General features: G+C 53.0%; 1 protein-coding gene across 9 annotated transcripts in view; it reads right to left on the bottom strand.

The window, feature by feature from the left end:
* Positions 1–12,268, bottom strand: part of LOC311164856 (polyunsaturated fatty acid lipoxygenase ALOX15B-like) — a 43,885-nt gene that overhangs the window by 13,647 nt on the left and 17,970 nt on the right. For all 9 annotated transcript variants that reach the window (XM_084224484.1, XM_084224483.1, XM_084224485.1 and 6 more), the window contains 3 exons: positions 11,334–11,477; positions 4,788–4,991; positions 961–1,047 (listed from right to left, as the gene is read on the bottom strand). In XM_084224484.1, the coding sequence (XP_084080610.1) occupies positions 961–1,047; positions 4,788–4,991; positions 11,334–11,477 (435 nt within the window). The remainder of the gene's footprint in view (positions 1–960; positions 1,048–4,787; positions 4,992–11,333; positions 11,478–12,268) is intronic.

Raw genomic sequence — 12,268 nt, 5'->3', positions numbered from 1 at the left:
CGAGGGGACACCTCAATGTCACCAAAATCCCGCAATTCCTGCCCAAATCCCGCCCCCCGGTGCCCCCCCGGTTCCCCCCCCCGGTACCCCCTCGTTACCCCTCCCGGTGCCCCCCCGGTACCACCCCCGGTGCCCTCCCGGAACCCCGCCGGTCCCCCCCCCCCCGTACCTCCTCGTTATCCCCCCCGGTTCCGCCTCCCGTACCCTCCCGGTACCACCCCCGGTGCCCCTCCCGTACCCCCGTTATTCCCCTCGGTACCCCCCTGTAACCCCCCCCCCGTTATCCCCCCCGGTACCCCCGTTACCCTCCCGGTACCCCCGTTACCCCCCCGTTACCCTCCCGGTACCCCCGTTTTCCCCCCGGTACCCCCGGTTTCCCCCCGTTTTCCCCTCCCGGTTTCCCCCCGGTGCCCCTCCCGTACCCGGTCGAAGACCCCCCCGGTACCCCCGTTACCCTCCCGGTACCCCGGTTTTCCCCCCGTTACCCTCCCGGTTTCCCCCCCCCCGTACCCGGTCAAAGACCCCCCCGGTACCCCCGTTACCCTCCCGGTACCCCTCCTGTTTTCCCTCGTTTTCCCCTCCCGGTTCCCCCCGCCCTGTATCCCTCCCTGTGCCCCACCAGTCCCCCCCCGGTACCCACCCCCGGTACCCCCCGTTTCCCCCCTCCCGGTTTCCTCCCCCGGTACCCCCGGTACCTCCGTTTTCCCCCCGTTACCCCTCCCGGTGCCCCCCCCGTACCCGGTCAAAGACCCCCCCCGGTACCCCCCTGGTACCCCTCCCGTTTTCCCCCGTTCCCGCCCCGGTACCCCCCTCATTACCCCCCCGTTTCCCCGCCGTTACCCCTCCCGTTTGCCCCCCCCCGGTGCCCCCCCGTACCCGGTCAAAGACCCCCCCGGTACCCCCGTTACCCCCCCGGTACCCCCGGTACCCCCGTTACCCCTCCCGGTGCCCCCCCCGTACCCGGTCAAAGACCCCCCCGGGGTTGAGCAGGAAGCGCCGGGCGAGGGCCCCGATCTGCACCGTGAACCGGGTGTGGGGCACCAGCAGCTGGGGGGTAATTAACGGGGTAATTAACGGGGTAATTAACGGGGTAATTAACGGGGGAGGGCACCGTGAACCGGGTGTGGGGCACCAGCAGCTGTGGGGGTAATTAACGGGGTAATTAACGGGGTAATTAACGGGGTAATTAACGGGGGGGGGCACCGTGAACCGGGTGTGGGGCACCAGCAGCTGGGGGGCAATTAACGGGGTAATTAACGGGGTAATTAACGGGGTAATTAACGGGGAGGGCACCGTGAACCGGGTGTGGGGCACCAGCAGCTGGGGGGCAATTAACGGGGTAATTAACGGGGTAATTAACGGGGGAGGGCACCGTGAACCGGGTGTGGGGCACCAGCAGCTGGGGGGTAATTAACGGGGTAATGAACGGGGTAATTAACGGGGTAATTAACGGGGAGGGCACCGTGAACCGGGTGTGGGGCACCAGCAGCTGGGGAGGGGGGCAATTAACGGGGTAATTAACGGGGTAATTAACGGGGTAATTAACGGGGTAATTAACGGGGGAGGGCACCGTGAACCGGGTGTGGGGCACCAGCAGCTGTGGGGCAATTAACGGGGTAATTAACGGGGTAATTAACGGGGGAGGGCACCGTGAACCGGGTGTGGGGCACCAGCAGCTGGGGAGGGGGGCAATTAACGGGGCAATTAACGGGGTAATTAACGAGGTAATTAACGGGGTAATTAACGGCAGGGGATAATTAACGGGGTAATTAACGGGGTAATTAACGGGGGAGGGCACCGTGAACCGGGTGTGGGGCACCAGCAGCTGGGGGGCAATTAACGGGGTAATTAATGGGGTAATTAACGGGGAGGGGCAATTAACGGGGCAATTACCAGGGAGGGGCAATTAACGGGGAGGGGCAATTAACAGGGCAATTAATGGAGCAATTAATGGGGGAGGGCAATTAATGGGGCAATTAATGGGGGAGGGCAATTAATGGGGAGGGGGAATTAACGGGGGGGGCAATAAATGGGGCAATTAATGGGGGCAATTAACCAGGCAATTAATGGGGAGGGACAATTAATGGGGTAATTAATGGGGCAATAAATTGGGGGGGGCAATTAACGGGGCAATTAACGGGGAGGGGCAATTAATGGGGCAATTAATGGGGAGGGGCAATTAACGGGGAGGGGCAATTAATGGGGGTTTTTTGGGGTTTGGGGTTTTTAGGATTTGGGGTTTTGGGGGTTTTAGGGTGGATTTTTTTGGGGGGATTTGGGGTTTTTGGGGGATTTGGGATTTTTTGGGTTTTGGGGTTTTTGGGGTTTGGGGTTTTTTTAGGATTTGGATTTTTTGGGGTTTGGGGTTTTTGGGCTTTGGGGTTTTTGGGGTTTGGGGTTTTTTTAGGATTTGGATTTTTTGGGGTTTGGGGTTTTCGGGGTGAGGATTTTTTGGGGTTTGGGGTTTTTAGGATTTAGATTTTTTGGGCTTTGGGGTTTTTGGGGTTTGGGATTTTTAGGATTTGGATTTTTTGGGGTTTGGGGTTTTGGGGTGGGATTTTTTTAGGGTTTGGGGTTTTCAGAGTGGAATTTTTTTGGGTTTTGGAGCTTTCAAAGCGGGATTTTTTGGGGATTTTGGGTTTTGGGGTTTTCAGAGCGGGATTTTTTAGGATTTAGGGTTTTCAGAGCGGAATCTTTTTAGTATTTGGGAGTTTCAGAGAGGGATTTTTTTGGGTTTGGAGATTTCAAAGTGGGATTTTTTGAGTTTTGAGGCTTTCAGACCAGGGATTTTTTGTGGTTTGGGGTTTTCAGAGTGGGATTTTTTTGGGGATTTTGGGTTTTGGGGGTTTTACAGTGGGATTTTTTAGGATTTAGGGTTTTCAGAGAGGAATTTTTTTAGGATTTAGGGTTTTCAAAGTGGGATTTTTTGGGGCTGTCGAGTTTTGGAGCTTTCAGAGCAGGATTTTTTTGGGATTTTTGGGTTTTGAGCTTTCAAAGTGGGAATTTTTTGGGATTTGGAGCTTTCAGAGCAGGATCTCTTTGGGTTTTGGAGCTTTCAGAGCGGGATTTTTTTAGGTTTTTGTGTTTGGGGGTTTTCAGAGCAGGATTTTTCGGGGATTTTTTGAGTTTTGGTGTTTTCAGAGCAGGATTTTTCGGGGATTTTTTGAGTTTTGGTGTTTTCAGAGCAGAATTTTTTTGGGATTTAGACCTTTCAGAGCAGGATTTTTTAGGATTTTGTGCTTTCAGAGCAGGATTTTTTAGGATTTAGAGCTTTCAAAGTGGGATTTTTTGGGGGCTTTTGTGTCTTGGGGTTTTTGCGTTTTGGGGTTTTCAGAGCAGGATTTTTTTGGGGTTTTGGGTTTTCAGAGCAGGATTTTTGAGTTTTTTTGGGGGGTGTTTTTGTGTTTTGGGGTTTTCACAGTGTGATATCTTTAGGATTTGGAGCTTTCAGAGTGGGATTTTTTTGGGGTTTTGGGTTTCAGAGTGGGATTTTTTAGGATTTAGACCTTTCAGAGCGGGATTTTTTGGGGGTTTTGTGTTTTGGGGTTTTCAGAGCAGAATCTTTTTGGGTTTTGGAGCTTTCAGAGCGGGATTTTTTTAGGATTTAGGGTTTTCAAAGTGGGATTTTTTTAGGGTTTTGTGCTTTCAGAGTGAGATTTTTTTGGGATTTAGGGCTTTCAGTGCAGGATTTCTTGGGGATTTTGTGTTTTGAGGGTTTCAGAGCAGGATTTTTTTGGGATTTGGAGTTTTCAAAGCAGGATTTTTTGAGTTTTGAGCTTTCAGAGCGGGATTTTTTTGTGGTTTTTAGGTTTTGGGGTTTTCAGCGTGGGTTTTTGGGATTTGGAGCTTTCAAAGCAGGATTTTTTGGGATTTGGAGCTTTCAGACCAGGGATTTTTTTAGGATTTGGAGCTTTCAAAGCAGGATTTTTTAAGATTTAAAGCTTTCAGAGCGGGAATTTTTTAGGATTTAGAGCTTTCAGAGCGGGGTTTTTTTTGGGGGTTTTGGGTTTTGGGGTTTTTAGAGCAGGATTTTTTGTGGTTTTTGGGTTTTGGGGTTTTCAGAGCAGGATTTTTCGGGGATTTTTTGAGTTTTGAGCTTTCAGAGTGGGATTTTTTTGTGGTTTTTAGGTTTTGGGGTTTTCAGCGTGGGTTTTTTTGGGGGTTTTTGGGATTTGGAGCTTTCAAAGCAGGATTTTTTGGGATTTGGAGCTTTCAGAGCGGGATTTTTTAGGATTTGGAGCTTTCAGAGTGGGATTTTTTGGGGGTTTTTGGGTTTTGGACCTTTCAGAGCGGGATTTTTTTGGGTTTTTAGGTTTCAGAGCGGGATTTTTTTGGGTTTTTAGGTTTCAGAGTGGGATTTTTTGGGGGTTTTTGTGTTTTGGGGTTTCTGTGTTTTGGGGTTTTCAGCGTGGGACTTTTGGGGGTTTTTGGGTTTTGAGGTTTTCAGAGCAGGATTCTTTAGGATTTAGAGCTTTCGGAGCAGGATTTTTTAGGATTTTATGCTTTCAGAGCAGGATTTTTTTTGGGGTTTTGTGCTTTCAGAGCGGGATTTTTTTAGGATTTGAAGATTTCAGAGTGGGATTTTTTGGGGGGTTTTGGGTATTGGAGCTTTCAGAGCAGGATTTTTGGGGGAATTTGTGCTTTCAGAGTGGGATCTTTTTGAGTTTTGGAGCTTGCAGAGCAGGATTTTTTTGGGATTTAGAGCTTTCAGAGCAGGATTTTTTAGGATTTTATGCTTTCAGAGCAGGATTTTTTTAGGATTTTATATTTTTTAGGGTGTGTGTTACCTTGAAGAGAGGATGCTGGGGCGGCAGCTGCCTCAACGTGGCCAGGGCGAACACCTCCCCCAGCAGGTGAGCGCGCAGCAGGTGAGTCAGAGCCTCGTGCACGTGGAACTCGGAGCTGCGCACCCAGGCCTTGGCCAGCGCCCAGAGCCACGGCGGGTCCTGCGGCACGAACACCGGCGACTCGGGGCCCGGCTCCTGCGACAGCTGGGACACCCCAAAAACGTCAGGGGAACCCCAAAAGGGTGAGGGGAACCCCAAAAGGGGCACCCCAAACCATCACAGGGACCCCAAAAGGCTCAGGGGCACCCAGGCCTTGGCCAGTGCCCAGAGCCACGGCGGGTCCTGCGGCACCAACAGCGGCGACTCGGGGCCCGGCTCCTGCGACAGCTGGGACACCCCAAAAGGGTGAGAAAAACCCCAAAAGGGTCAGGGGAACCCCAAAAATGGCACCCCAAAACCATCACAGGGACCCCAAACTGTCCGTGAGAACCTGAAAGGTTTGTACCCCAAAAGGGTCAAAGGGAACCCAAAACCGTCAGGGGGGAACTGAACCATGAGAGGGAACCCAAAAGGGTCAGGGGAACCCCAAAAGGATCAGGGGAACCCCAAAAGGGGCACCCCAAACTCTCAAAGGGATCCCAAAGGATCAGGGGATCCCAAAATGTTCGTAGCCCAAAGGGAACCCAAAACCGTCAGGGGGATCCTAAAAGGGTCAGGGGGATTCCAAAAGGGTCAGGGGGGAACTGAACCATGAGAGGGACCCCAAAATAATCAGAGGGACCCCAAAACCGTCAGGGGAACCCCAAAAGGGGCAGGGGAACCCCAAAAGGGGCACCCCAAAACCATCACAAGGACCCCAAACTGTCCGTGAGAAACTGAAAGATTCGTACCCCAAAAGCGTCAAAGGGAACCCAAAAGGGTCAGGGGGATCCTAAAAGGGTCAGGGGGAAACTGAACCATGAGAGGGACCCCAAAAGGGTCAGGGGAACCTCAAAAGGGTCAGGGGAACCCCAAAAGGGTCAGGGGAACCCCAAAAGGGACAGGGGAACCCCAAAAGGGTCAGGGGAACCCCAAAAGGGGCACCCCAAACCCTCACAGGGATCCCAAATGGGTCAGGGGATCCCAAAAGGTTCCTACACCAAAGGGGACCCGAAAGGGTCAAAGGGAACCCAAAAGGGTCAGGGGGGAACTGAACCATGAGAGGGACCCCAAAAGGGTCAGGGGAACCCCAAAAGTATCAGGGGAACCCCAAAAGGGTCAGGGGAACCCCAAAAGGGTCAGGGGAACCCCAAAAGGGTCAGGGGAACCCCAAAAATGGCACCCCAAATCCTCAAAGGGATCCCAAATGGGCAGGGGATCCCAAAATGTTCGTAGCCCAAAGGGGACCCGAAAGGGTCAAAGGTAACCCAAAAGGGTCAGGGGGGAACTGAACCATGAGAGGGACCCCAAGAACCATCAGGGGAACCCCAAAAGGGTCAGGGGGATCCCAAAAGGGTCAAGGGAACCCCAAAAATGGCACCCCAAAACCATCACAGGGACCCCAAACTGTCCGTGAGAACCTGAAAGGTTCGTACCCCAAAAGCGTCAAAGGGAACCCAAAAAGGTCAGGGGGATCCTAAAAGGGTCAGGGGGATTCCAAAAGAGTCAGGGGGGAAATTGAAACATGAGAGGAACCCCAAAAGGGTCAGGGGAACCCTAAAAGGGTCAGGGGGATCCCAAAAGGGTCAGGGGAACCCCAAAAATGGCACCCCAAAACCATCACAAGGACCCCAAACTGTCCGTGAGAACCTGAAAGGTTCGTACCCCAAAAGGGTCAAAGGGAACCCAAAACCGTCAGGGGGATCCTAAAAGGGTCAGGGGAACTCCAAAAGAGTCAGGGGGGAACCTGAACCATGAGGGGAACCCCAAGAACCATCAGGGGAACCCCAAAAGGGTCAGGGGGATCCCAAAAGGATCAGGGGAACCCCAAAAATGGCACCCCAAAACCATCACAGGGACCCCAAACTGTCCGTGAGAAACTGAAAGGTTCGTACCCCAAAAGGGTCAGGGGGATTCCAAAAGGGTCAGGGGGGAACTGAACCATGAGAGGGACCCCAAAAGTATCAGAGGGACCCCAAAATAATCAGAGGGACCCCAAAACCGTCAGGGGAACCCCAAAAGGGTCAGGGGAACCCCAAAAATGGCACCCCAAAACCATCACAGGGACCCCAAACTGTCCGTGAGAACCTGAAAGGTTCGTACCCCAAAAGGGTCAAAGGGAACCCAAAAAGGTCAGGGGATCCTAAAAGGGTCAGGGGGATCCTAAAAGGGTCAGGAGGGAACCTGAAGCATGAGAGAGACCCCAAAAGGGTCAGGGGAACCCCAAAAATGGAACCCCAAACCCTCACAGGGACCCCAAATAGGTCAGGGGATCCCAAAACGTTCCTACCCCAAAGGGGACCCAAAAGGGTCAAAGGGAACCCAAAAGGGTCAGGGGGAAACTGAACCATGAGAGGGACCCCAAGAACCATCAGGGGAACCCCAAAAGTATCAGGGGAACCCCAAAAGGGTCAGGGGAACCCCAAAAATGGCACCCCAAATCCTCAAAGGGATCCCAAATGGGCAGGGGATCCCAAAATGTTTGTGCGTCATAAGGGTCAAAGGAAACCCAAAACCGTCAGGGGGATCCTAAAAGGGTCAGGGGGGAACCTGAACCATGAGAGGGACCCCAAAAGGGTCAGAGGAACCCCAAAAGGGTCAGGGGAACCCCAAAAGGGACAGGGGAACCCCAAAAGGGACACCCCAAATCCTCAAAGGGACCCCAAATGGGCAGGGGATCCCAAAATGTTTGTGCGTCATAAGGGTCAAAGGGAACCCAAAAGGGTCAGGGGGATTCCAAAAGGGACACCCCAAACCCTCAAAGGGATCCCAAATGGGTCAGGGGAACCCCAAAACCTTCAGGGGAACCCCAAAAGGGTCAGGGGAACCCCAAAAATGGCACCCCAAAACCTCAAAGGGATCCCAAATGGGTCAGGGGATCCCTAAATACTCGCGCCTCAAAGGGAGTACCAAAACCGTCAGGGGGAAACTGGACCATGAGAGGGACCCCAAGAACCATCAGGGGAACCCCAAAAGGGTCAGGGGGACCCCAAAAGGGTCAGAGGAACCCCAAAAATGGCACCCCAAAACCATCACAGGGACCCCAAACTGTCCGTGAGAACCTGAAAGATTCGTACCCCAAAAGGGTCAAAGGGAACCCAAAACCGTCAGGGGATCCTAAAAGGGTCAGGGGGATTCCAAAAGACTCAGGGGGGAAACTGAACCATTAGAGGAACCCCAAAATAATCAGAGGGACCCCAAAACCGTCAGGGGAACCCCAAAAGCGTCAGGGGAACCCCAAAAATGGCACCCCAAAACCATCACAAGGACCCCAAACTGTCCGTGAGAACCTGAAAGGTTCGTACCCCAAAAGGGTCAAAGGGAACCCAAAAGGGTCAGGGGGAAACTGAACCATGAGAGGGACCCCAAAAGGGTCAGGGGAACCCCAAAAGGGTCAGGGGGATCCCAAAAGGGTCAGGGGAACCCCAAAAGGGGCACCCCAAATTCTCAAAGGGATCCCAAATGGGGCAGGGGATCCCAAAATGTTCGTAGCCCAAAGGGAACCCAAAACCGTCAGGGGGATCCTAAAAGGGTCAGGGGGATTCCAAAAGGGTCAGGGGGAACTGAACCATGAGAGGGACCCCAAAAGTATCAGAGGGACCCCAAAATAATCAGAGGGACCCCAAAACCGTCAGGGGAACCCCAAAAGGGTCAGGGGAACCCCAAAAGGGTCAGGGGAACCCCAAAAATGGCACCCCAAAACCATCACAAGGACCCCAAACTGTCCGTGAGAACCTGAAAGGTTCGTACCCCAAAAGGGTCAAAGGGAACCCAAAAGGGTCAGGGGGATCCTAAAAGGGTCAGGGGGGAACTGAACCATGAGAGGAACCCCAAAAGGGTCAGGGGAACCCCAAAAGGGTCAGGGGAACCCCAAAACCGTCAGGGGAACCCCAAAAGGGGCACCCCAAAACCATCACAGGGACCCCAAACTGTCCGTGAGAACCTGAAAGGTTCGTACCCCAAAAGGGTCAAAGGGAACCCAAAAATGGTCAGGGGATCCTAAAAGGGTCAGGGGGATCCCAAAAGGGACAGGGGAACCCCAAAAGGGACAGGGGAACCCCAAAAGGGGCACCCCAAACCCTCACAGGGACCCCAAAAGGGTCAGGGGGACCCCAAAGGTCAGAGGATTCTTTTTTGGGGTCCGGGTCCATTTTTGGGCACCTTTTCGGGTTTTGGGGTCCCTTTTTGGGGGGTTTTGGGGTCAGTTTTGGGGTTTTTGGGGTTTTGGGGTTCCATTTTGGGGGGGTTTGGAGGTTTCTAGGGTCGGTTTGGGGGTTTTTGGGGTTTCTGGGGTCGGTTTGGGGTTATTTGGGTTTCTCGGATCGTTTTTTGGGGTTTTTGGGGTCGGTTTTGGGGTTTTTGAGGTTTTTGGGGTCGGTTTGGGGGTTTTTGAGGTTTTTGGGGTCGGTTTGGGGGTTACTGGGGTCGGTTTTTGGGGTTTTGGGGTCGGATTTTGGGGTTTTTGGGGTCTCTGGGGTCGTTTTTTGGGGTTTTTGGGTCCATTTTGGGGTTTTTGGGGTTTTGGGGCTCACCTGGATGGCGAGGGGCAGCATCTCGCCGTCGGGGCGCTGGTGCAGCAGGCACAGGGGGGTCGGTTTTTGGGGTTTCTGGGGTCGGGTTTTGGGGTTTTTGGGGTTTCTGGGGTCGGTTTTTGGGGTTTTGGGGGGTTTTTGGGGTCCATTTTGGGGTTTTTGGGGTTTTGGGGCTCACCTGGATGGCGAGGGGCAGCATCTCCCCCACTCCTCCCCATTCTCAGCTCCACCATTTTTGGGGTTTTGGGGTCGGTTTTGGGGGTTCTGGAGTCAGTTTTGGGGTTTTGGGGGGTTTTGGGGTCGGTTTTGGGGGTTTTTGGGGTCGGTTTTTGGGGTTTCTGGGGTCAGTTTTTGGGGGTTTGGGGTCCCTTTTTGGGTGTTTGAGGTTTTTGGGGTTGGTTTTGGGGTTTCTGGGGTCGGTCTTGGGGGTTTTGGGGTTTTTGGGGTCAGTTTTTTGGGTTTTTGTGGTTTTTGGGGTCGATTTTTGGGGTTTCTGGGGTCGGTTTTTGGGGTTTCTGGGGTTTCTAGGGTCGGTTTTGGGGGTAATTTTTGGGGTTTCTGGGTTCGGTTTGGGGGTTTCTGGGGTTTCTAGGGTCGGTTTTTAGGGTTTCTGGGGTTGGATTTTGGGGTTTCTGGGGTTTCTGGGGTCGGTTTTGGGGGTTTTTGGGGTCGGTTTTTGGGGTCCCTTTTGGAGTTTTTGGGGTCACTTTTGGGGTTTTTGGGGTCCCTTTTGGGGTTTTTGGGGTCACTTTCAGGGTTTTGGGGTTTTTCGGGTCGGTTTTGGGGTTTTGGGGGTTTTTGGGGTTTCTGGGGTTTCTAGGGTCGGTTTTTTGGGTTTTTGGGGTTTCTAGGGTCGGTTTTTTGGGTTTTTGGGGTTTCTGGGGTCGGTCTTTGGGGTCCCTTTTGGAGTTTTTGGGGTCACTTTTGGGGTTTTTGGGGTCACTTTCAGGGTTTTTGGGGTTTTTCGGGTCGGTTTTGGGGTTTTGGGGGGTTTTGGGGTTTCTGGGGTTTCTAGGGTCAGTTTTTTTGGTTTTTGGGGTTTCTGGGGTCAGTTTTGGGGGTTTTTGGGGTCATTTTTGGGGTTTTGGGGCTCACCTGGATGGCGAGGGGCAGCATCTCCCCCACTCCTCCCCATTCTCAGCTCCACCATTTTTGGGGTTTTGGGGTCGGTTTTGGGGGTTCTGGAGTCAGTTTTGGGGTTTTGGGGGGTTTTGGGGTCGGTTTTTGGGGTTTCTGGGGTCGGTTTTTGGGGTTTTGGGGTCCCTTTTTGGGTGTTTGGGGTTTTTGGAGTCGGTTTTGGGGTTTTTGAGGTTTTTGGGGTTGGTTTTGGGGGTTTTTGGGGTTTCTGGGGTCGGTTTGGGGGTTTTGGGCTTTCTGGGGTTGGTTTTGGGGTTTTTGGGGTCGGTTTTTCGGATTTTTGGGGTCGATTTTTGGGGTTTCTGGGGTCGGTTTTTGGGGTTTTTGGGGTCGGTTTTTGGGGTTTTTGGGGTCAGTTTTGGGGTTTCTGGGGTTGGTTTTTGGGGTTTCTGGGGTCAGTTTTTGGATTTTTGGGGTCCCTTTTGTGGTTTTTGAGGTCGGTTTTTGGGGTTTCTGGGGTTTCTAGGGTCGGTTTTTTGGGTTTTTGGGGTTTCTGGGGTCGGTTTTTGGGGTCCCTTTTGGAGTTTTTGGGGTCACTTTTGGGGTTTTTGGGGTGCCTTTTGGGGTTTTTGGGGTCACTTTCAGGGTTTTGGGGTTTTTCGGGTCGGTTTTGGGGTTTTGAAGGTTTTTGGGGTTTCTGGGGTTTCTAGGGTCAGTTTTTTGGGTTTTGGGGGTTTCTGGGGTCGGTTTTTGAGGATTTTGGGGGTTTTGGGGTCATTTTTGGGGTTTTGGGGCTCACCTGGATGGCGAGGGGCAGCATCTCGCCGTCGGGGCGCTGGTGCAGCAGGCACAGGGGGGCGGCCACGAAGGTGGGGCGGCCGTCGATGAGCGCCGTGGGGAGCCCCTGCAGCACCCCATAATCGGCCAGGTAGATGTTCCCTGCCTGGGAGGCACCCCAAAATCAGGGGGACCCCAAAATCCGGGGGTACACCCGGGCTGGGATCCCCCAAATCCCAGGAAAACCCCAAAATCCCATAAAAAACCCAAAATCCCATAAAAAACCCAAAATCCCATTAAAAACCCCAAATCCCAGCACCCCATAATTGCCCAGGTTGATGTTCCCTGCCTGGGGGGCACCCCAAAATCAGGGGGACCCCAAAATCCGGGGGCACACCCGGGCTGGGATCCCCCAAATCCCAAAAAACCCCGAAATCCCATTAAAAAATGCCAAAATCCCATTAAAAAAAACCAACATCCCATTAAAAACCCCAAAATCCCATAAAAAACCCCAAATCCCAGGACCCCATAAATGCCCTGATGGATGTTCCCTGCCTGGGGGGCACCCCAAAATCAGGGAGACCCCGAAATCCGGGGGTACCCCCGGGCTGGGATCCCCCAAATGCTAAAAAAACCCAAAATCCCATTAAAAAACCCAAAATCCCATAAAAAACCCCAAAATCCCATAAAAAGCCCCAAAATCACAGGAAAAAATCCCAAATCCCAGCACCCCATAATTGCCCTGATGGGTTTTCCCTGCCTGGGGGGCACCCCCAAATCAGGGGGACCCCAAAATCCGGGGGTACCCCAGGTCTGGGCTCCCCCAAACCTTCGGATCCCCCCTCATTTCCCAGTTCAACTCCCAGATTTGGGGGATTTGGGGTTTTTTGGGGTTTTTTGGGGTTTTTTGGGGTGTTTGGGGATTTTGGGGGTTTTAGTGGGTTTTGGGGTGTTTGG

Source organism: Fringilla coelebs (genome assembly GCF_963513975.1).
Source record: "Fringilla coelebs genome assembly, chromosome: 38".
Classification (NCBI taxonomy): Eukaryota; Metazoa; Chordata; class Aves; order Passeriformes; family Fringillidae; genus Fringilla; species Fringilla coelebs.
This window is presented reverse-complemented; position numbering and strand designations above follow the sequence as displayed.